At 38.9% G+C, this 23571-nt stretch overlaps 1 protein-coding gene across 1 annotated transcript in view; it reads left to right on the forward strand.

The window, feature by feature from the left end:
* csmd2 (CUB and Sushi multiple domains 2) overlaps positions 1-23571 on the forward strand; it is a 198949-nt gene that overhangs the window by 103839 nt on the left and 71539 nt on the right. Inside the window, exons 11-25 of the mRNA XM_026299974.1 lie at positions 589-692; positions 2510-2622; positions 6535-6717; positions 8251-8441; positions 8717-8852; positions 11542-11736; positions 13307-13445; positions 14742-14929; positions 15526-15714; positions 16266-16382; positions 16910-17125; positions 17812-18000; positions 19168-19337; positions 19459-19615; positions 19725-19916. Of these exons, the coding sequence (XP_026155759.1) occupies positions 589-692; positions 2510-2622; positions 6535-6717; positions 8251-8441; positions 8717-8852; positions 11542-11736; positions 13307-13445; positions 14742-14929; positions 15526-15714; positions 16266-16382; positions 16910-17125; positions 17812-18000; positions 19168-19337; positions 19459-19615; positions 19725-19916 (2479 nt within the window). The remainder of the gene's footprint in view (positions 1-588; positions 693-2509; positions 2623-6534; positions 6718-8250; positions 8442-8716; positions 8853-11541; positions 11737-13306; positions 13446-14741; positions 14930-15525; positions 15715-16265; positions 16383-16909; positions 17126-17811; positions 18001-19167; positions 19338-19458; positions 19616-19724; positions 19917-23571) is intronic.

The following is a 23571-nucleotide window of genomic DNA, read 5'->3' on the forward strand; positions in this document are numbered from 1 at the left end:
CCCAATACATAAATCTCATAAAACTTTTGCATCACCTTTATGAGGACAACCTCCAGGTCCACTGCCACATCTCCTGGTGTATTTAAAGTCATTCTCCGTCTGACTAAATAGGCCACAAAGGCGCCTGCAACCTGCTGGATTGATGAGCAGAGACTAGGGTTCATGCAGACCGTCTGGCCAGCAATCAGATATTTGATTAGTGGGTGAGAGTTTATAATCATCAAACTGGAAGTCAGATGTTAGAAAATATGCACACACAGTCACACATGTACAGTGACAAAGCTCTATGGACATACCAGGCTGAAAATTCGCACAAACAGATCATTAAAAGTTGTGATTGGAATCAGATGAGATGAAGCCTCATGAAGGTATGTGAGTAATGGATAGACATTTTACAAACAACACATGCAGCTGGTACATACTTTCTGTGTGTAAATAGAAGGACCAAGGCAAATATAAGAGATAGACAGATGATAGACTGGTGGAAAGTCACAGATGGGAAGGGGTCTCTCCTCTGCACCTGGTGTCAACAGCATTCAAGCACCTGTCATTTACGGTTGTCTTGGCGATGTCCCCACTGTTGTTTAGGTGATCAAGCTGACATTTGAGGATTTTGACCTTGAGCGAGGCTATGACACCCTGACGGTGGGAGACGGTGAGGTGGTGGGAGACCAGAAGACCATCTTCCACGTGTGAGTGACTCTTTCAGCCTCCTCTTTCCTTTTCAACTTTCTTCTTCTTTTTGGCACACTTGCCTACTCCTCCAGTTACCCTGTACCTAGCAGCACTCATCTCCATCCCTTCCCCTTTCAGCCCTTCTCTCTCTGCTGTACCATTTCCCACTTGATGCCAGAGTGCATGAAAAATAGATGCCACACCACATTGTCAATCGTCACTCTTCAATGTTAAAAACAAGATCACAGCCATGTGGTGCAGTGTTGCAAACTGCATATTGATGCCCCCTAATAGTTTGCACTAGCAGATGCTCCATAACAATTCACAGGGTGTTGTTATTAATTGTACTGAAATTTACCACCTTAATAAAGTTTTTATAGATCAATTTTTATTCAAGGCTGCCTTGCCTGGTTGGGATCTGGGAGGAGGAGGGAGAGGTCTGTGGAGGAGGAAAGGTCATCATCATTTTAATATTTTTTTTTTGTGTTCTTCCACATACTTTCACAAGACAAAAACAATGAAAATTACCTTATCTACTCAATTAAAGACTACCTCTCCCCTTATGGGCTTCTTTATGATATGAAAGAAGAGGGAGCAATTCTGTCATGGAGATTGGATGCGCTCTTGCTTAAAAAAACAAACTAGAACAATTTAGGGCCAGAGAATATACGGCTGCTATCAGCACGGTTTAACTCAGGACTATATTTTTGTGAATCAGTGGTGCAGACAAGCGTGTGCAGGGTGTTGGGAATTTTTCATAACTTTATGGTCAGAGGCACGTAACCCTACAGCAGCACAGTCATAAATGTGGTGGTTAATAGGCAATGAGTCACAACCAATGAAAGCCCATCTTTTCCTCCACTTGAAAGACACTGTGCAGTGACAGTTTGATAATGGAAAAGAATCTGTGTGAATCTGCTACAAATGTTTTTTCCTCACAGGCGGCGTAATATAATTGCATGAGAAGAACATAGTTGTCATAGGTAGATTGTTTATCTTAAACAGGCCACCAAAAATGATAAATGTTTTAGACAGTACTTTGATTTCTGGTATCTTGCTTATATGAGGAACTGATATGACCAGAAGAAAGAAAATTAGGACGGAGTGGTAACGGAGTGCAAAGGTTATAAACTAAGATGATTCGTAGGGTAAATCTCTATGATCCTTAGCTCTAATGTGCTTCACTGCTTCTTTAGAGTCACTACCTAATTGTATATTTCCTCTCACCTGCACACAAACATGTTCAAATGGTTGAACAAGAAAAGTCAAAAACATGGACTCAACTTATCCAGACACTACTTCCTTACATCTCCCACAGTTCTCCATGAACCATCACTAAAATTAGAACCCTTAATCACTTACTCTGGGAGTATACACTTCTTAATTAGAATAGGGTGGAATTACTATTCAAATAGGATTAAATTTCTTCTGTGGCATTGACTGATCTTGCCTTCATTTTCCACTTTCTTGTCCCCAACTGTTTTGAATTAGAGGGTAAGGATTAAAAAAGGCTTCTCAGATTGGATTTGCCTGCAACAGTTTTAGAGCACTTTTCTTTGATGAGAAAAGTCAGATAGTTTAATATATAACATCAGGTGTTGTTTTGGTGCTTGCAGTTGCATTAAAGTTTTTTAATGATGCAGTGGAAACAGAGCCTCTGGCTATTAAAGTGGCTCTAACCTCACTGTGCTGTAACTGCAAAAACGACTTATAATAATTGAAACAACAATACGGGGTTCACAACTGCTGCACCTTTCTGCCATAATATATGTACCTGAAACTTACAATATATTTAAGTCATTTTTAAAGGAAACTGTCCTGTTTGTTTTTGTAGTCTGTCTGGGACCACAACGCCAGACCTAGTGGTCAGCACCAGTCACCAGATGTGGCTCAATTTCAAAACAGACGACACCAGTGGCTCCCTTGGCTTCAAGGTGTCCTATGAAGGTAAGGATATTTCAGACTTTCTTCTTCTCAGTGGGATGCACTGACTCACTGGCTGCATTTTTGAAAGGGTTGTTGGATTTATTTATACTCAGCTGACACTCAACAATTATTAAAAGAGATCCATTCCCATATTTTGACAAGTTCATGGTCCTATAGGGCTTTGCCATTTCAAAATTGAACTGCAAATTCACAGTCATAAAAAGACAATATGGTCTGTGGTTCCTTTAGTTGCATTCTAACTTAATGTAATTCCTTTTTTGACAGTCGCTAATAGAATTAAATATATATTTTTAGTCATTTACCCTTGTGCATTTTGACTGACTGCCCAAAGCTGACATCATTGGCTCTGACAGAGCACATTTTGCTTCACTTGCCTGTAACATTGCTGTTCTTCCCTACATTCATCATCCTGAGTGTAGTTTCAAAAACGTAAGGGTCAGATAAGCTCATCAAAGACGTTTGTAATTAAGCTTATTAGAGTTGTAACAAAACAGACAAGGTGCTTTAGGCCCTGTAACCTTCATACGACACATGGTATGTTCCAAAAATGCAGCTAAAAGAGATTACAAAGCCTTAAACTCAGACCCAAGTGATATATTGTCAAAATGCCATGGTATATAACTGTAGATATATACATGACAATGAGCAGACAGAGTTTATCAGTGAATAAAGTCCCACATTGCTGGTACTATTGTAACTAATCACCTCACCTAATCTAGCGTGTAGCTGTATGTATTGTTGGTGTGCATTAATATGTCTATGTGCTTGCATGCATGTGTGAAGACAAGAAAAGACAAAAATGAGAGTTTGTGAATTTGCATTTGCACGCTCTGTTTTCTTGTCTATGTATGTGAGTAGGGGAAGCATGCCAGAGAGGTAAGTGTGCTCTTTGCATCTCAGAAGCACACCAGATCTTCTCCCTTGCCCGCAGATGCTTATTTTTCATCAGTAAAAATAACAGAGAGTGGCGCAGCATGCTGAACCAAAGTGTAATTAAAACAATGAGTTCTACTTAATGAAGGGGAAGAAACGCTTTGAACCACTTCACCTCCCAGATTGGAGCAAGCAAAATCTAATTTGCATTCTCAATTACTTGTATTTTTAAGCCTGATCATCAAGTGTAATTGCAAACACAGACATACCAATACACACACTCCCACAGTAATCGTGTTTTTGAGTATAGGTTACACACACACAGCAGTGCCCTTAAATCTTTCAACTGAAGTTATAATGCTCGTGAACAAAATCGATATTAATGTACATGTGTAGGTCAAAAACCCAACCACTGAAGTACTGACACTTATGTGTAATTTTTTGGATTACACATAAGTGTGTGTTACATTTGGATGTACTTAGACCCATATAACAATGCAGGCACCAACAGGACTGGTGCTTTGACAACACAGAGATTGTGTCGTTTTGTGATTTTTCTACAATATGAATGCGGTTTTTGGAGCCAGTTCAGGAGTGTGGACAGTTTGTAATGAAAGGTTAAGCATGTGAACATGTTGAAAATGTGTAACCCACTGAAGACATTGAAAGACACTTGGCTATACTAATAAACTTTCAGCTTGCAGTATAGTTGTTGACAGTAATGTCCCATTGCAATGCCTGGATTACTCTGGAAAGTCAGACAGACGGGCACAGCAAATATGCCATTATATCTTTTTCTTTATTCATGAGTGTGTTTGTGTTGTGTATAAGATGGTTTCATATATCTAGAAACACATGCAAGCATTCTCAAGTATATGTATAATAAGAGACCTAGGACTCACAAACACACACAAACACACACACACTTCAAAGGGATACTATTTATTGCCTCCCTTTCCCTAAGTTCTAATTGTAATGACCCATGAGGCAGAGAGACGTAAATACTATAGGGACTTTGAGATTTTATGATGTGTATATGTGCATGCTTTTATGCATTTGTTTGTGTGTGTGTGTTTTAGTGTCTGTCTTGCAGCTGACTTGTTTATGTTGGACTTTATACATTCCTTTTGATCATATGCCCCTTAATTCTCTCTCAGGCTCACCTTAAATCTTGTCTTTAGCATTTCCCTTTTGAAAGGTGACTTCCATGTAAGATCAATGACTTGTCTTGTGAATGAGACTGCCTCAGGACAGTCTTACATCCAAACAGCAGTGAGTTCTAAATATGTGTTCTAAATGGTGATGATCATTAGGGCTGAGTATGGATTTATACCCAATATCACCCCTGGTGTGATTCAAAATCATATTAGGTCCTGCCATCATTTCCTGGATAGATGGGCTTATTCGATCTCTGTGTTCCGCTGTCCTCATGCCTCTGTAGGATGCCTCAGCATTCCCATCCGCAATCTGCAACCTCAAAAATGTAGAAAGAAGGCTGATTGAAAGACAAGGAGGATGCATAAATCCTGCGATAATGAAATTGTCGTGTGTGGTTTTAAGGAAGAAGAGTGGTCATGGATGCGTGTGAGTGTGTGTAAGTGTGTGCGTGTGTGAGTGTGTGCGTGCGTGCGTGCGTGTGCGTGCGTGTTTGTGTTTGTGTGTGGCTGAAAGTGCTCATGTCAGCTTCCAATGCAAGTGAGAGCATTTGTCACATGATAAGGGGATGGATAAATTCACAGGAGCAGAGAGAAGAAGGATATGGATAGAAGAGACATTTGCAAGATTAGTGAGTAACGTTTTGGAGAGAGACTGAAGAGTAAGTGAAGACCACTTAGCAGCAAAGGATTTTAAGGCAAAATGAAATGCAAGACAATAGGACAATTATGTTCATTTTCATGTCATGAAGTGAACTAGCTAGTCTATCCTGTCAGCCCAGTGTGAACCCTCCACTCAGTCTTTCACTGTTAAAATCCATTTAGTTACAGCCGTTCGGTTCCAGCTAACATGGCAGACAGGAAGGATGTCTTAGACGCAAAATCTGACTTGAAAAGCAAAATAGACTGATCACTATGATCAGTCGACCCAGCATTTACAGTTTTTAATTAGTGGAATTGACCAAAGATTGTTTCAGGTGCTGAAATGCTTAAAGTCTTAAAGTGGTCAAAATGATCCTAGAACTGAACTGTGGGAACAAGGAACAAAAGCTTGCTTTCGTTCTGCAAGTGGAGCTGTTTCTTCAGTAATATTAGTGTTTTATCATTCTTAAAAACTGAATGATACAGGTGGTAAGACAGTTTGTTGCTACAAATCTTGTTTTGAAGAAATCCTGGACCAGTTTACTTTACTGAACACGTGGCTATTAAATATTGATTATTCATCTACAGTAGGTATCAAGAAGTGCAATTTTTTAAGTCTGTTTCAAAAATGTCATTGTTCCTTTTAATCTTCGCCACAGATGATGTAGATCATATCAGAGTTTCCCATACGTTAAGAATTCATTTTCCTTGTCTACCTTGAGGGAAGGGGAATATGCTGCTGTGATGTTCCAGTTACAGATCATCATTGTAGAGAATTATTATGGAAGCCATTTTCTGTCTAGAAAAAGAAATATGTAAATGTAAAAAGATCCTCCATCACATCAATTATTACCTAAGTAGTAGTTATGTGTCAATATCTCCTGGAGACTAATATAAGAATTGTTTTGTTTTTTTTTTTTTTTTGGAAAACTGTGAGAAATATTCTTCTCATGCTACAAGGCTACAATTGTCCATGTGCTCGAAAAAATGCCATTTTTCTATTTAAGACTGTGTGCAGGGTAAAGAGAGTACAGTAACTAAGGTGGCTTAAGGTGCCTTGTTAATTAAGTTGTGACCTTTAAATTTACATGCCTGCTATCATAAAACACAATAGAAATAGAACATTGTTTGTTTAACCCACTTCATCATTCACTGCTTAAAATAATAACCTATCATTGCCAGTTTTGCATATTGTATATTTTGTGTTACAAGGTTTGTGTTATGTGTATTTCTGTCTACACAGAAATTGACCAAGGCAGTTGCGGAGATCCTGGAATCCCAGCTTATGGCAAACGGGAGGGGACAGGTTTTCGTCACGGGGACAGACTGTACTTTGAATGTCTGCCTGCCTTTGAGCTGGTTGGGAAGAAAAACATCACCTGTCAGAAAAACAACCAGTGGTCAGCTAAGAAACCCAGCTGTGTTTGTAAGTTCTTGGTTGTTTCATGGTCAGATTCTACATACACACTCATACACATGTGCCCATGTGTGTATGAGTGTGACACTACTCACATGGGTTCATAATTGTGTATGTCTGTGCAGATGAGAGCAGGGAGGACAGATTATCCCTGTCGTTTGCACAGCAGACTGTGGATTTTAAAACAATAGGAGGGCTTATTAGCTAATTAACTCCATGAAAGACAAACTGAGAGTGAGAGCTAGAGTTTGTGGGGAAAGAGAAAAGAGCCGACCATTAGAATAATGCCTACTATTGTATTATAAATAATATAATAGGTGGTCAAAAAAGCTGCAGCATCTAGATAAACATCACATAGCCGAATGTCAGAGGATGCTGGCACAGGTCAGTTTGACTACAGGACGCGACATTCATTTAGTTAAGACTTAATAACTTTTAACACAATTTTTTGCCAAGCAGACAATGCTGCATGCTTGTCTTTGTCATTGAAGTTGATCATTTTAATAGGATACTATGCTTCCCTTAATGGGCAGTTGCTCTTTGCCTGTTTTTTTTTTTTGCTTATTGGGTATATTTATTATTTATTTTCCCTGTTTATTCAAGTGAACGCTGTTTTTGCCATCTACAAAATTACACTAATTTAAACTAAATTATCTTAAACCTTACCAATTAATGTTCCTACCTGGGGTAAAGTACTGACAGCAATTATGTGAGTGCACATTCTGTTTGGCTGCCTGCTGCGGCGTATACCTATAACCAATAGCAGTAACTCTAACCGTATGAATGCAGAAAAGTAAAACGGAGAGGCCATGTCATCTCAGTAGAGTTAGGGTTATAATATTAGGAACATCAAAGTAGTGTGATGTTGCTCTCTCACCACATCTACTGGTGCAACTGGGATTAAGTGACAGACTTGACATTATTTAGTGAGCGCGATGAGCTTATTTTTCATTTTCATTGCCAACACATATCTTTTCACTAGACATTGATTGGAAACAATGATTTTTATGGTTACCTATTTTCAAATTTAGGCTTTTTTATTCTCATTTTCCTTCCGAATGAGGTATGTTGTTTATAGTTGGCTCCTCCTAGCAGATAAAAGTTTAATGTGCCCAACTAATGCTTCCTATAGTAAATCACACTTTCTAAACTGAGCCTTGTCAAGGCAGATAGTATAACATTGTCACAATAAACCACAAACTTCTTTTTTATCTGATTTTTATTGACAACTTTAATTATCTTCTGACATATTATTTCATATCCAGTGAGCACTTTCTAAGCCTATATAGTACACCTATATAGTATGTGCTTATGCTACTAGACATCAAATTCTTGGTTATAGTGATGTCTTTCAAAATATGACTTCTTCCCTGGTCTTCTTAGATGTCTACAGTATGTGGAATGTGGGGTGGCAGACTCAATAAAATAAATGAAATCACATTGTCTTACAGTCTCCTAAACAATATTCATTTTTATGTGACTTTGTTTTATTTCTTTCCCTCTCTCTTTGTCTCCATCTGTATTTCTTCATCACTCTCATAGTTTCCTGTTTCTTCAACTTTACAACTCCATCCGGGGTGCTGCTGTCACCCAACTACCCCCAGGAGTATGGAAACAATATGCACTGTGTGTGGTTGATCATCACCAACCCTGAGAGTCGAATCAATCTGGCCTTCAACGACCTCAGCATGGAGAAACAGTTTGACTTCCTCTCAATCAAGGATGGGGGAAAGGTACTCTTGGATTATAAGCTGTTGTCCTCAGTCACTTTGAATAGCTGTTTGTGGAACTTTATCAATTGACTTGTCTATCACTCACTGTGCTTGTCAGTAGGAAAGGAAGCATGTATAACTGTCTGATCTAAACAGCCTTTCGCCCAGCGTCATTGGACTTGCTAGTCATTGTATCTGTCTACTTCACTGTGGGAGCTGTTTACTTTCTGACTTTCTCCCATTTTAGTTCATGATGCCTTCGGCCTCATTAGATAATCTTTATCTGCCTTCCTCAGGCTGAGTCTCCTATACTGGGCACCTTCTCCGGTGATGCCCTGCCCCCGCCGATAACAACTAGCGCCCATGTGGCTCGACTGGAGTTCCTGACTGACCACACCTACACAGACAGAGGCTTTAACATCACCTTTACAAGTAAGTATTGAATGTTACTTAAAGGGCGATGAAAGGAATTCTTTAAAGCTTATCGCAAAAGCCCACCCTGACTGGAGGTTTTGTATGTTGTTGGTGCATGTGTGAAGTGTGTGTGTGTGTGTGTGTATGTGTGTTTGTTTGTTTGTTTGTGTATTTGTGCGTTCATGCGGCAGGCCTCATGAATCATTTGTCATATCTATGTGCCTGTCTCCCACAGACTGCATAAATTCTTCCAGCAGCAACATTTTCCTAACACACTCACACGCTTAGAGAAATGACAAAAGCCCTGTCATTATTGTCTAAATAGAGACTTGACATCTAAATTAAAAGCCAAACAAAGATGCAGCATCTTTACCTGACAGATACATTGCGGCAGTGCTTATTATATTCTATTCTGGGCAGCTGCTGACTTCTGAGGAAATTCCAGATGGGTTTGTACTGTGACGCAGTACATGTTGAGTGCATGCTGGTAAACCCATTTCATGGATATACTATACTGTGAGGGTTTGATAGCAGGATTATTACACTCAGTGCATATGAACTTTTGTGTAATGAGCCACATCCACAAATAAATGTCTCTGTAAAAAGTGTCTAAACTTAACCTTATGAAGCCGCAAAGCTATTTCATAGATAGTTACGGTGCCGTTGGGAGATTTGACTGAATAAGACTCGACACTAAAATTAGATTCAGTGATTCACTTCATTGCAAGCAATAAAATGTTATTTTTACTTTTACAGTTTGTTGCCTTCATGTAGTCTTGATTTTACTTGTTACCCCCAGTCTATGACAATATAATATAAAAAGACTCTGGTATTCAACTACTTGAGAGGATGTTAATACTAGTAGTAATAGTGGTAGTAGTAGTTATCTAATTAAGAGTAGTTATATAAATAGCCCAAAGCACATGGACTTGTAAGACACCAAAAATACAGCTACACTGATAAGGCATTTGTCAGACATTAAAATGCAAACAAAGAACTTTGTCTTCACTTCCAGACTCTGCAAATAAAATCAGCCAAATAAAGAGATCCCTTCTATAAAATGCAGCTCAATGTTTATACCCATCCAGCATCCAAAGAACTCAACAAAAATAAAAGATATTTTACTAAATAAATGCACCTTTATCATAACAGGATGTAGAACATAAAATGGACTTCCACATTGAATTTCTTCTAAACCTTTCTAACCCTAATAGTCATGTACCTGCACATTGCAAACAGAGATAATCTTCACTGGTGGATAATTTGTGCACATGAGGTTTGACAAGGGACAGCATGTTCATAATTTTTACTTTGTAGCAAACATCTTTCCTTAAACATCTGACAATAATCGGTAATGTAATTGTAGCAGTTGCAACTATCATGGCATTAAGATATTTCTTTTATCTATAATATATTATCTATAATCTTTTTTTATCTAATCTAATATTTCCGTTTATTTATTTACAGTGGGGGCTTGTATTTCTAACTACAATATGCTCTGATGTCTGCTCCTGTGCCCTGTTTCTAATTCTTAAAGCCACTTCTATTGTAGTTAAAATATGGAAACATACTGTTGCCTACCCAGAGTGCAGTTGGGCTCTGGCTCTAGCTCATTTGCAGACATGTCATCAACCCCAAACCAGGTGCCACTGTAAAGCCACAATGTGGACAACACATGGTGGCTAATGCATTAATTAGCAAGTCTGATGAATAAATAAATAACCAATGCAGTGTGGTGAATGAATGTCAAGAGCAGTTAATTGAAGATGACTGTTAGTTCCTGAGAACAGTGTCGTCCAACTGCAGGACTGTGTTTAGGAGGTTGTGGGGCTGAGCGGACAACTTCCATCATTCATGTTAATTAAAGACATGCCAAACTGAATTGAGGGGATTTTTGGCACATTAATAAATATGATGATCGTGATGGATGAGGTGCGGCTGGCACTCTGTTTCGGTCCAGTGGTTACAGAAAAGGGATTCATCAACACCTACATGTGTCACCTACTTGTGTGTGTGTGTGTACCAAGAGTGAAAGTAAGAGAAAGACAGTGGTGCAGGTGATGTATTTGTTTACATGCCTTGTTCCAGGGTTATGCCTCTTTTTGTGTGTCTGTATTTGTTTGTGACCTTTCTAACTGGATGGTACTTATTGAGAAGTCTGATTCATAAAGTTTTGAGGATGTATGAAAACAGTTTTCCTCCTTTGTTTGCTGCACTTATCATTCAGCAGTGGCATCTGGTGCTGATGATCTGCCTAAGGTGTCATTTTCCACTTTTTAGAATTACTGCAGCAGAGTGACTCAAAATGACTCACTAAGTGAAACAGATTTATCCTTGTTCAATGCTGGCATTGATAAATGCTGACAGTAGGAAGAAAAAAAAGTTTTTCCTAGAAACTTCTGTAATTATTTTAGAATCTTCATGGAAATTAGCATCTTGGCACAGAAAATGTAAGATATGACAATGATTAATACCAGTGAAATTACAGGTAATCAGTTCTTCTTCTAATGTTTTCAACCAAGTGACATGCTGTATTTTAATTTCTTTTAAAACATTTAATCAAATAAAGGGAATTAATGAATTACTAAAACATGTTTCTGTACATCATGTGATGTTAAGGAATGTATAAGGGAGAAGTACTAAGTGACATTTAGAATCATCTCTTCTCCTTCACACAAACCACATCTCTTCTCTGCATTTCCAAAAGCATTTCGCCACAATGAGTGCCCAGACCCAGGTGTTCCAGTTAATGGGAAGCGCTTTGGTGAGAGCCTTCAGCTGGGCAGTTCCATCTCATTTCTATGTGAGGAGGGCTTTATTAAGACCCATGGCTCTCAGACCATCTCCTGCATTCTCAAGGATGGCAATGTGGTGTGGGACAACGCTGTTCCCCGCTGTGAAGGTGGGTAAGGGACGGGTTAAATATCATGACAGCCATCTTTGGACATTTACATCTATGATTTTAGCTACACCCTTAGTTGTAAATATGAACCAGCTGCCTGGGATTTATTCCATATGCACAGTGCACAGTTTCATATTGATTTATTTATGTTGAAGTGGGCCTTAGAAAAATCTGGATATAACAGAGGTAAATATGCAGAGGATTTAAGTCATTAAGAGGAAGATGTGCATATCTTTTTTTCTGAAACATTTATTTTATGGTGTAGCACCTCATTAGTTGGATGCCTACTGTGTTATAGCTACATACAGCTATATACAGCTGTTAATATACATACAAACTGTGGAAATGGCACTTTGTTTGTTTTAATATTCACTCTAGCCAGTAATGTGCATCACATCTGACTGTAAACAAATTATATTTTTTTCTGAACAGCCCAAATATTGGTTAGACTGGTACTGAGTGATCAAGTGCTGCAAAAATCTGTCTGAAAATATGTTTGCTGTCGTTTTTAAATTTGATTAATTACCTTAATATTATAGTCAGTCCACCTATAATGAAATTAATCATGTCTGAACATTTTATTTTAAAGATCACTGAGAACTGAGTTGAGGCTGATTATGATATAGAAGCTTTCCACTTTCAATTATCTGATGATTCAGACATACTGTGCTTACATACAGATTTCTGAACCATCAATTTCCCCCTCTGTGACTCAGTATTCAATAAACTATTTCAAGCAAACCATAAAAGACCAATATAGCTGGCAAAGCTAAGAGAAAATTTGGTGTTGAACAGCTAGGCGTCTTGAACTCCAGCAGCATAGCACATTCACTGCAGATGTGGCTAGGACTCTAAGGTGCCTAATCAGGTTCACTATTCATGATACACAAAAGAGGAAGCATTATTAAAACATGTCACTTCCCCCTGTGCACCACAGTGGCTTTGTATTCCTCTGGGACCATCTATCATACCCCTGCGTTTGTAGCGTAATGCATTTTATAGATGTCCTTCAGTATGCTGAGTTGGCTGATTAAATCATTCCACTTCAAAGGGAGCGAGGAGCTGGCACTGCAAGCCCTCTACTGTGCCTATGTGTTCTGTTTAAGGATAGGCAGTTAAAGAGATGCACGGCAAAGTGAACAGTAAGCGAGCTGAGGATGGGGATGGGGGTCATTGTGCTCAAGTGTTTTTTAAGCTAGCCATCTTTGATGTTCTGTTTTCTCTGTTTGATGGGGATGACAGCAACACCTTTGTAGGAGGGGTGTGGCGACAGATTTAAAGACAACGGCAGAAGAGAGGAAACATGAATACACATACAATAGATATATATATATATATATATATCACATACAGATTATATATAATGCATGCACAATGGTTAACCTTGAAGTGAGCTGTCACGTATTTACATTAGATAGACAGATTAAATAGATGGCAGTAAAAGAAATGGGATGAACCCTGGCTGAAGCACGGGATCATCTATGGACAATGTTATATTTCATCTGGGAAAGACATGTATCATTTAGACTGTATTTTTACTTTCTTTCCATTTGTTCTTTCTCTCCATTAGCCCCTTGTGGAGGGGATCTGAAGGCTCCCAGTGGTATCATCCTGTCTCCTGGCTGGCCAGAACTCTATAAGGAGGCCCTTAACTGTGAATGGATCATTGAGGCTCCTCCAGGCTACCCCATCAAGATCATCTTTGACAAGTGAGTTACCCAGAGAGCAACGAATTACATTGCTTTTTAATGTTTCTTAGAACAATCACATAATAATTCATTTACATTTCTGATTCTGTAATTTTTTTAACTTTTTTTATATATCTTTTCTTTCTGTCCAAAGAGACTGAATGCACATAACCATTCAGCCTCAACTAGATAATACTACATTTTAGTTTGTAAAATCTCATAACCATTCATCATTTCATTGGATATTCTGCTCCCTGAAGATCTGCAGATATCCTTACTATATACACATATATACTGTACATACACATCCACACAAAGAAACCTAAACCAAGGCCTGCAACAATGTAAATGCAAATGCCATATGTAAGTGTAGATGATCTGTCAAATGGAACCAGAGAGATGGGAGAGAAGATAATTTGTCCTGATGTTTGAGAGCGAGACAGAGAGAGGGACATGCAGTCATGGGATCCAACGCTACGTTAGAATTTCACTAAGGCTCATCCTTGCAAGCCCATCTCATCTTTGTCCCTGCCATGATAGCATGCAATGCAAAATGAATACAACATGAATGTTTGTCACTCTTTAATTTTTATGTAACATCAATAAAATATCACAGACCACTTCATTTGGTTTACATGGTTCTGAAGCTAAGCAATTTATTCATTTTTCATTGTTATGAAGATGAAGTGGTTCTGTTAACAAAAACAACAGACACACAAACACTGACACACACATTCATGCTACACAGATGCATACGCTCAACAAAATGTGCCACAGGCCTCAGGATTTCCCAAAATTTGATGTGTGCAAATTGGAAATGATTTTAATTTAGCCTTTCTGGTTTTAGTGAAACAAACTACAACCCAGTAAGTAAATTAGTAAATGTAAGTGTTCAGCTGAATAAGCTTCATTAGAGAATCCATGTCTTTTCTAGTTTTGTTTTATATATCATATTAAACATATTAACCCATTTTTTTATTTCTACATCTCCAGTACTTATTTATTTGGTGGTATAATAGGTTTAATTATAGATTGTTTGGTCTTTTCTCTTATTAGTTCCAAGCTTCAGTAAGTATTGCCCAAATGCATGTTAGCTTTTGGTCCAATGAGCCGTAAACAGCTTTTGAACCCTGTTTTTGGGATTTGCTTAAATGCTTAAATTGATCTTGAATGTCCATTTTGACACAGTGATAATATTGCAGGATCTGCCTTAATACACTATGATTCCAGTTGTTCTGCTTCAGTAGTGCTTTTTGCAAGGAAACGTGTAAAATCAACAGACACACAGAGACTAAAAATGTTGTTTCCTGTTCTCAGGTTCCGCACAGAGGTCAACTATGATGTCCTTGAGGTGCGTGATGGGCGATTTCCCTCTTCACCTCTGATTGGCAGTTACCAGGGCACCCAAGTACCCCAGTTCCTCATCAGCACCTCCAACTTCCTGTATCTCCTCTTCTCAACTGACAAGAGCCACTCTGACATTGGCTTTCGTATTCGCTATGAAAGTGAGTGGTTAGACTCTTGTGGATTTGAACGCAAATACCCAAAGATGCAGGATAGATATACTATAAAGAAAGTGTTTATTTGCCATACCCTGATCATGACAGAAAAGGATCCACTGCATACAGACCAAATCAGAAAACACCCATAAGCCTTTCTTCACTGTGCTAGTAAAATCTTTCCTGTAAATACAATATCTACTGGATGTCCATTTCCACATTCTTCCCAACCATTCTTATTGCAAAACCTAGAATTAGAAAGTAAATGGGTTGAGATTGTTCTCAGACATGTCTGCATTGACACACCATGCTCAAGATTCTTCATGAGTCTTCACTCATGCTGTAATTCAATCCCGTCCTCATTTTGACCTGGTACACTGGTAACATTTTGAACTTTCTCTGTGGGTGAATCTCTGCCAAGCTTCAGTAGTTCACTATGAGCACTACATACAGAAACAATGCACGGTAGAGCAAGAAAGAGCTTTGAAACTTCTCATTAGTTCACTCCTGTTGAAAAGAGTGGATTTTTATTATATGTGTCTGTATTCCTTTGATTGTGTTGACTGTCCTTTTCCCCTCTTTCTTGTCCGATTCCTCTCTAGCCCTACAGTTACAGTCGGATCACTGCGTGGATCCTGGTATACCTGTCAATGGACAGAGACATGGCAATGACTTCTATGTGGGCGCTTTGGTGACGTTTAGCTGTGATGCAGGGTACACACTTAGTGACACAGAGCCTTTAGAATGTGAACCCAATTTTCAGTGGAGCCGCCCCTTGCCTAGTTGTGATGGTACGTTCCCTTGTATTGACCTAGAAATGAGTATTGCTCTGTCATATTCCCTCTGTTGATACTTGGGTTTTAAGATAAATTCATTGTTACAGTATATGTTGTTTTAGATGAAACATGAAAGATCATTTTGAGCACTTTGCTTTGTATTGCATCACTTTTAAATTGCTATATATATTGAAAATCTATACAGATAACATTTCTTTCAATTACTAGGTTGGACTTTAAAAGTTGCTACGTCATTTCATCATAAAGGTTTTATAAGTACGGCAGTGAGCTTACTGATTTGATGTTTTCCCTTTTCCTCGTCTGTAAATGCTTTTATATTTAAGGACACTATTGATTTCTGCCCATTCTGTAATGATACTGATGATACTACTCCCTTCTTTTTCTTGTCCTCTTGAAGGGCACCACTTGTAAAATGCATTTTACCACATTGTAGATAAACCAGTGAGTTTTGCCATTTTTTGGGAACTTTTATTTCTGTCTGTATTTCTCTCTTCTCTTTTCTCATTTCTGACCTTCATCTTTCTCATGTGTGTTCCTTTTACCAGCATTGTGCGGAGGTTATATCCAGGGCAACTTCGGCACCATCTTGTCACCTGGCTTTCCGGACTTTTACCCACACAACCTGAACTGCACATGGATAATCGAGACCTCCCATGGCAAAGGTTAGCAGATAAATTCTGTGTCAACAGATGCAGCAGTCAAATTCAATTTCCCTTACAATGTCATTTCCCCCTACTGAGTGGCCTTTTTATTTTGCCGAACAAGCTGTCTCTGTATGACTGAGAGGCTAGCCTAGGGCTACAGCACCATGGGATGAATCTCCAGTCATGTCACCTTTGGTAGAGCGCTCACATCAAAGTGACACAGACTTATTTGCAATGCTTGCTCTGTGTGGGTGTAATGTGTTTGATAAGTAGTGGGAAAGGAAGACAGGGAATTGATGCTGCATGTACTACGAACCTGAGAATGATGTATTTCCCATAAATCCAAACACTATAATGAAGTGGTTAAAGCTTGATAATTAAAAGGTTTATTTTTGTAATAATTTTATAATAATAATTCAGGCATATGTTAGTTTTCCATATATATTAACATGAAAACCAAGATTTTCAATTTTCTAATGCAAAAGTTGAAAATAAAAAAATACAAGCACATTTAAGCGCTGAAACTCTCTTCCTCTCATATTCAGGTGTCCAGTTCACCTTCCACACCTTCCACCTTGAGAGCCCTCATGACCATTTGCTGGTGACAGAGAATGGGAGCTTCTCTCAGCCTCTGTGGAAACTGACAGGCTCAACATTGCCCCCTCCACTCAGCGCAGGCCTGTTTGGAAACTACACGGCTCAGATCCGCTTTCTGTCTGACTTCTCTGTTTCCTACGAGGGATTCAATATCACTTTCTCTGGTGAGAATGATTTCAGTCACTCAAAACCACTGGAAGTACTGGCCACAGTGCTGAACCACAGTAATACTTCAGAGAAGGTCAGAATATTAAGCACTTAAGGTTCATGTTGAGAGTGGACAATTCAGGCTCCTGAATATGCATCAGATACTTAATGTGACCCTGGGTCTATTTCAGTCTGTTATTGACATGAACATCGGGAGAATTAATTTCAAATGAATCAATTAGAACAGAGCACAGGTGGTACTTTACCTACAGAGAGCATCATTTCACTTCCTTTCGCTTTCACAGCGTCCCTGATTGGAACCTAATGAAAAGAATGTGAACAAATCTAATAAATTACTGCTGCAAGTTTAAAACACCAAATTTCATCTATCTCAGTAATTATTAAGCTATAAAGGAATGATTAAATCAAGGGCTGAATGGATTGAAAGTTTGAATTTTGAGATCCTGTTGCTTACAATTGCCACTCAAAAGGTACATTGTGCTGTAATAATTTTAATAAATTATATTTAAGCTTATGATGTAAAGTATTCAACATCTCAACTTGTCTTTCAAATCACCACATAAATCTTAAGTGGTAAATTTACACATCATTGTAACATGTATACATCATAGGAAATTGTATGAACCATGTGGTATCTACATGGTAAAAATAATTTTTACATATTCTTTTTCTGTTTGCACAGAGTATGATTTAGAGCCATGTGAAGACCCTGGAATCCCCCCCTACAGTACCAGAAAGGGCCTGCAGTATGGAGTGGGCGATGCCCTCATCTTCTCCTGTTTCCCAGGTTACCGACTAGAGGGTCCAGCCAGGGTGGTGTGCTTAGGGGGCAGGAGGCGGGTGTGGAGCTCCCCTCTGCCAAGGTGTGTTGGTAGGTGGTCACATGCTTTATTTTGGCTTTTGTCACACCCCCTCCCACCCCCTCTCCGTGCCATGTCACCACACTAGACCTTTTTCATAAACCCACCCATTAAGAAATCTTCAGTCACTTTGGAAGATGGAGCATTTCCTTTTCACTTCTCCTCATTACCATCTCTCCATCCACCCACGTTTTGTCTCTTCATTGGATGGTTTCCCAGAAACATCTTTTTTGACTTTGGTCAAATTATACAGAGCAGCAGCTCTGATAAGGCTGACATTAAAGAGCTGAAATATGTTAATTAATAATTTTGCTGGTTGCTAATGCCTGGGAAACATGAAGGGTCAAAGCAAAAAGGTTTAGGTCAGTATTTTGATTCTGTGTTACACCACAACAGATGCATCTGTGTGGTGATATGATTACAAATGCTATCCTAATGATCTTAATGATAGATAAAACACAAACCATGATGATCAGTGACCTACTTGTATTTTCCAAAAGCACTGTTAAAGAGTGGCTGCATTTGGTGGTAAACTAACACTCATTTGGAATCAAGTAATTACAGATAGTCTTCTCACATTTTTTTTCTTTCTATCCAAAAGTATTTGACATGTTTCTAAATGTTTGGTTTTTATTGTGTGAACTAGGTCAGGCAGTTCTTTTGGTCTTTGCTTGGTCTTTTTTGCCTATAGATAAATCCAGATCTTAGAAAGTTAACAGTGGTGACACTTTTAATTTCATTTCATACTTCACCTAAACATTCCTGTCATCTCAACTCATCGTACCCCATTAATGAAGTTCAAATTCTCGAAATCATTTAAATTCTGGCAGATATTTTTTCTATAGAAAACTTTGCACCTTCCTTTATTTCTTTCTTACACTGATGTGTTTTAGAAAGCAATTTTCAGATAGAGCTACAATTACTGTTAATCATATTCAGATTGCAGTATGATTATGATGATGTGCCACTCAACATTCAGGTATAGTCAGTGACCATATTCCTCTCTCCATCACCTCTCCATTCTCTCTGTGAATGACAGCATGAATAAATACACTCTAAGTTTCAAGCATATAGCGATTGACATGTCCTCTGCTCTCTCCAACACACCACCTTCTTCCTTCCTCTCTCTTCCTCTCTCTCTCTGTCCCTTTCTCCCTGCTCCTTCTCTTTTTTTCTAGCTGAATGCGGCTCATCCGTGACTGGCATGCAAGGGGTATTGCTTTCACCTAACTACCCCGGTTACTACGGCAACAACCACGAGTGCATCTACTCCATCCAAACGCAGCCTGGCAAAGGCATCCAGCTACGAGCACGAGACTTCAGACTGGAGGAGGATGACATACTAAAAGTGAGTGGGCTGAGGCAGATATACCGTCGCCATATGTGTATGCAGCCGGGTTAGTGTATCTGTGTGTGCACACCTGATGATCTTTATTCAGATGCTACCTACCAATCTCCTCTTCTTCCAGGTCTTTGATGGCACCAGTAATAAGGCTCGTCTGCTGGGGATGTTTACAGGCAGCGAGCTGCTTGACACCACCCTGAACTCCACCTCTAGCTCTATGTGGCTGGAGTTCATCAGCAATGCAGATAACACCAGTAAAGGCTTTGAACTTCACTTTACTAGTGAGTAATACTCCAACACACAAAGATGTTGCTTTACATTTCATTTTTAGATTTTCCATCTTGCCGCACTGCCTCTGCACATAAAACTCTTTGCTTCTTTTCCTTCAAGGTTTTGAGCTGGTGAAATGTGAGGATCCAGGTGTTCCCCAGTTTGGGTACAAGAGGGAGGATAAAGGTCATTTTGCAGGGAGCACAGTGTCATATAGCTGTGACCCAGGCTACACCCTGAAAGGTCCCGAGGTGCTCAGCTGCCTGAGGGGGGAAAGACGGGCATGGGACAGCCCCCTCCCACTCTGTGTTGGTGAGTCAGGTGCTCCACAAATACTGTATGAATGTGGACAAAGTGTGACCTCGCTGTTAGCAAATGTATGGGTTTATTCTCCATAATGTTTGGGTTCTGCTGATTGGGTGGTGTGCCTTGCAATTTTGTGCATTCTGCATTATAATGTACTATTGTGTAAACATACAGCAGTTAAATGTTAGCTTATTACATGTCTAGTATGTTATAATATTGGATTACTATTGTGCTGCTAAAAAGCTGAACCAGTAGCTAAAGCTGAAATGTAGTAAAGTAGAAGTTTAACATTGGATAAAGTAGAAATACCTAAGTGGTTCAAAATTTTATTGCAGTGCAGTACATCAGTAGATGTACTTTTCACCACTTGTTATGTCAGCTACCTAATGGGATGTTACCTAGTGTCATGTATTGTTATGTTATTCTGTGCTTTCCAGCCTTACATTACAGTGAGTTATTGCTTTTTCTACAGAAATAAATGATGACTGACCTACTTCTGACCAAGTTCCTCATCTTAATAAGAATGAGAATATATCTATGCAGGTTCAGGAAAGCTCTATGTCTATGTGCTATGTTTTAGCGCTGCTATTTTGAGTCATTTATTTGGTTCCTTTCCCAGCGCCTTATTCAGCCCATTATCTCATTGAAAATGAGTGTGCTCTATTTAGCTTCTAATGTTCATATTGCATCATGGTTACAAATACCCCCTAGTCACATATATTTTTTTACTCAAATAAGACTTTCCCTGTATCAACAGCATACACAAAGACATGGACAGGTTAAACTGCCTGAAAAGGCTTTCAAAATCATATGTATGTATATGTATGTATGTAGATAATTTCTTTATAAAAGTTAGGCAGAAGTTCTACCTATATGATCTAAGTATGTGTAGAGTTCATCTATAGTCCACCAATCAGTTTTTGCATACACACACACACCGTTGACAGTGTATGGTGTCTATATGGTAACCAACCCAAAGCAGTTTTTTGGATCATCTCCTGGGCGACATTTTTGACAGAGTTTCTTGGAAACCACCCAGAAAAACAGGCAGGATGGTGTTCTTTGACATCAGCCAAGGTGATTAGAATAATATTGCTCAGCCCCCTTTTCAACCCAAACTGACAGGTAATTTCATGTCTAGGTATAAACAACATTCGGCATACTGTATATCTCTGAATACGTTTGTCCTCCCCATGCCCCTTTCACTGCAGATGATAGCCTAAAAGCCAGAGTGAATTTGGGAGCAGATGAGGCACTGCCTCTGTTTGTAATGGTAGGATTATTTTCTAGCAGTAGTGACACATTGGAATCAGATGAGAAGGGTATAGAGAGCAAGGCAGGAAGGAGAATGAAATTGAGTTCAAAACAGTGGGGGGAGTTCATTTCCTGAAAGTCACAGAGTTGCAAGGTTGAATCCGTGAGCAGTCTAGGTTGGACACTGAGCTATTTCCAGGGTTATATTTCATAGTTAATAACATTACTGAACATCCAGTGTATATAACGCACATCATTTCTATATATTGTTGGACAGTATGTCTTTTTTAATTTGTCATTTGTAGGCTCTGCTTCCATATGTTACAAAATTTGTTGTAATTTAATACAGTCTGGTCACCCAACCACATTGATTCCTTGTACTAGGGTAAATTTTAACACTGAAAGGTAAAACATGAGTTGATTTAAAGAAGATGTATTAGATAGATTGAAAGGTTTGGGCAGGTGAGGGACTATCAGTGAGCACTAGTTTCTTAGGTCATAAATAATTTTTTGTTACTAAGCATATACCATATTTACAGTATGTCAGCATGTGTCTTGTTCTTACAGTAAAAATGATGAGTTTATCCCTGGCCCCCATTGCTGTTTAATTGTATAATGCATGAAAGAAGATGGAGAGTGTGAAGGAGAGAGACAAGGGGTACTGTTCGTGGTACCACAAACACCAGTTTAAGCAGCTGCCCAACAGTTTTGTATTTTCCCGATCTTGAAATTGCCTATCTATGTTTTTGTTTTTGTTTTTTTGTTTATGTTTTTATTTTTATTTTTTTTTGGTGCCCAGTGCAGAGTGCAATCTACGCAGGTGGGAAGACGAGCCTAAACAGATGGGAGATTGATTTAAACGGCAGCACACAAAAGTTGTTGGTATTTTGGTGGAAAATGTGCATAAGATGGTTTCAGGCACAACATCAATCTGCTGCAACTTTGATGATATTTTTTTAAGCAAAAGTAGCATTTCATGTTTTATTCTCAAAACTACATTATGGTGCAATTTCTGCCCTCTGCACCATCCGGGCAACATTATAATTTCCTGGAAAAGCCTTTTTCCAGTGTTGAGCTGTTGTCATCATGTGCCATTGTGATTGGAACAGCTGTTTCAGAGTGATGAGACAAGTGATGAATGTGTCTCCACTCCCTCCAATTTATATTCCACCTCAACCGGCCCTTTTGCACTTTGTGCAGCTTCTTCTACCTACGTAAACCAAAATAACAGGTGAGCTTGGATATGCCCACGCAGTCCGTGTGCCCGACTTACTGAATTGCACCTGTAAGGAGAGAGAGAGAGAGAGAGAGATAGGACAGGAACCGAGGAAAGATTTATGTGCAAACATAAGGAATGGCATGTTAGTTTAATGAAGTGAAAAGATTTTTACGTATGTTTATAGTAACTGCCCCTCTCTCCAATCTTTCATGTATGTCTGCTTAGTTGGGTACTTCCTTCTTGGCAGTCAGTCTCCATTCGTGTGTGCCAGTGTTGCTGTGTTTCAGTACTAAGTCAACCTCTGACAGATGGATTTCACAACCTTTGTCATCACCATCATCATCAGTGTGATCTCTAGACCTCCATTTTCCTCCTGTTTGAAGGAACTATTTTTCTATCAGGGGAAGGAAAAGAAACAAGAACACTTTTACCCTCTTGTCATTTGAGATGGCCTCAAAACTGTGAACAAAAGCACTTCAAATCTGATGTTGGAGAACATTTCCTCCTTTTTTCATCCACTTTTTGAATAATGGTAAGACTGGGTAATTGAAGCACAGCTGAAAATTTCTTTTCAGTCACAAAGTGTTTCTGATGACAGTCCTTACTTGAGGCTGAAAGAAATCTGATCTTTCCACTGTTCTCGACAAAATGTTTTGGCATCTGATATTGCTTTGCAGTTTCATAATGTGTGCATGTGTTGTTGACAGTTTTTGAGAAGTGGCACTTAAGGGTGTGTGAACTGTGTCATGATACTAGAACTGTCATATTGACACTAGTGCCACAATCACATCTGTAAGTTTGCTCAATTGCATTCTTCTGTTTTTTAAGAGACTCATGACAAGTCTGTTTAACCTGTTGGTCATATTGCTGCGTAGATGCTAGTATACTTACTGGTTGATGCCTCATAGTGTACTTAAATATATGGCCGGATGAGTCAAAACATTACCTTTAAAAGTTGATATATATTGAATGTTATGTTGTTCAGTGAACAAGCCAGGCAATAAGATAAGACCAGGGTTGAGATAGTGGATTGCCTTCGCTGAGCCAATGAGATACACATAGAGTGTAATGAATTGGCTGCTCTCCCTCCTATTGTTCAAATTGCAAATGAGATGATTCAGCACATCACATTAGAAAATATGGCTGCCCTGTCAATAATTAATAATGATGAGCAGAAACTGATACTGT

Source organism: Mastacembelus armatus, chromosome 11, assembly GCF_900324485.2.
Source record: "Mastacembelus armatus chromosome 11, fMasArm1.2, whole genome shotgun sequence".
Taxonomy (NCBI): Eukaryota; Metazoa; Chordata; class Actinopteri; order Synbranchiformes; family Mastacembelidae; genus Mastacembelus; species Mastacembelus armatus.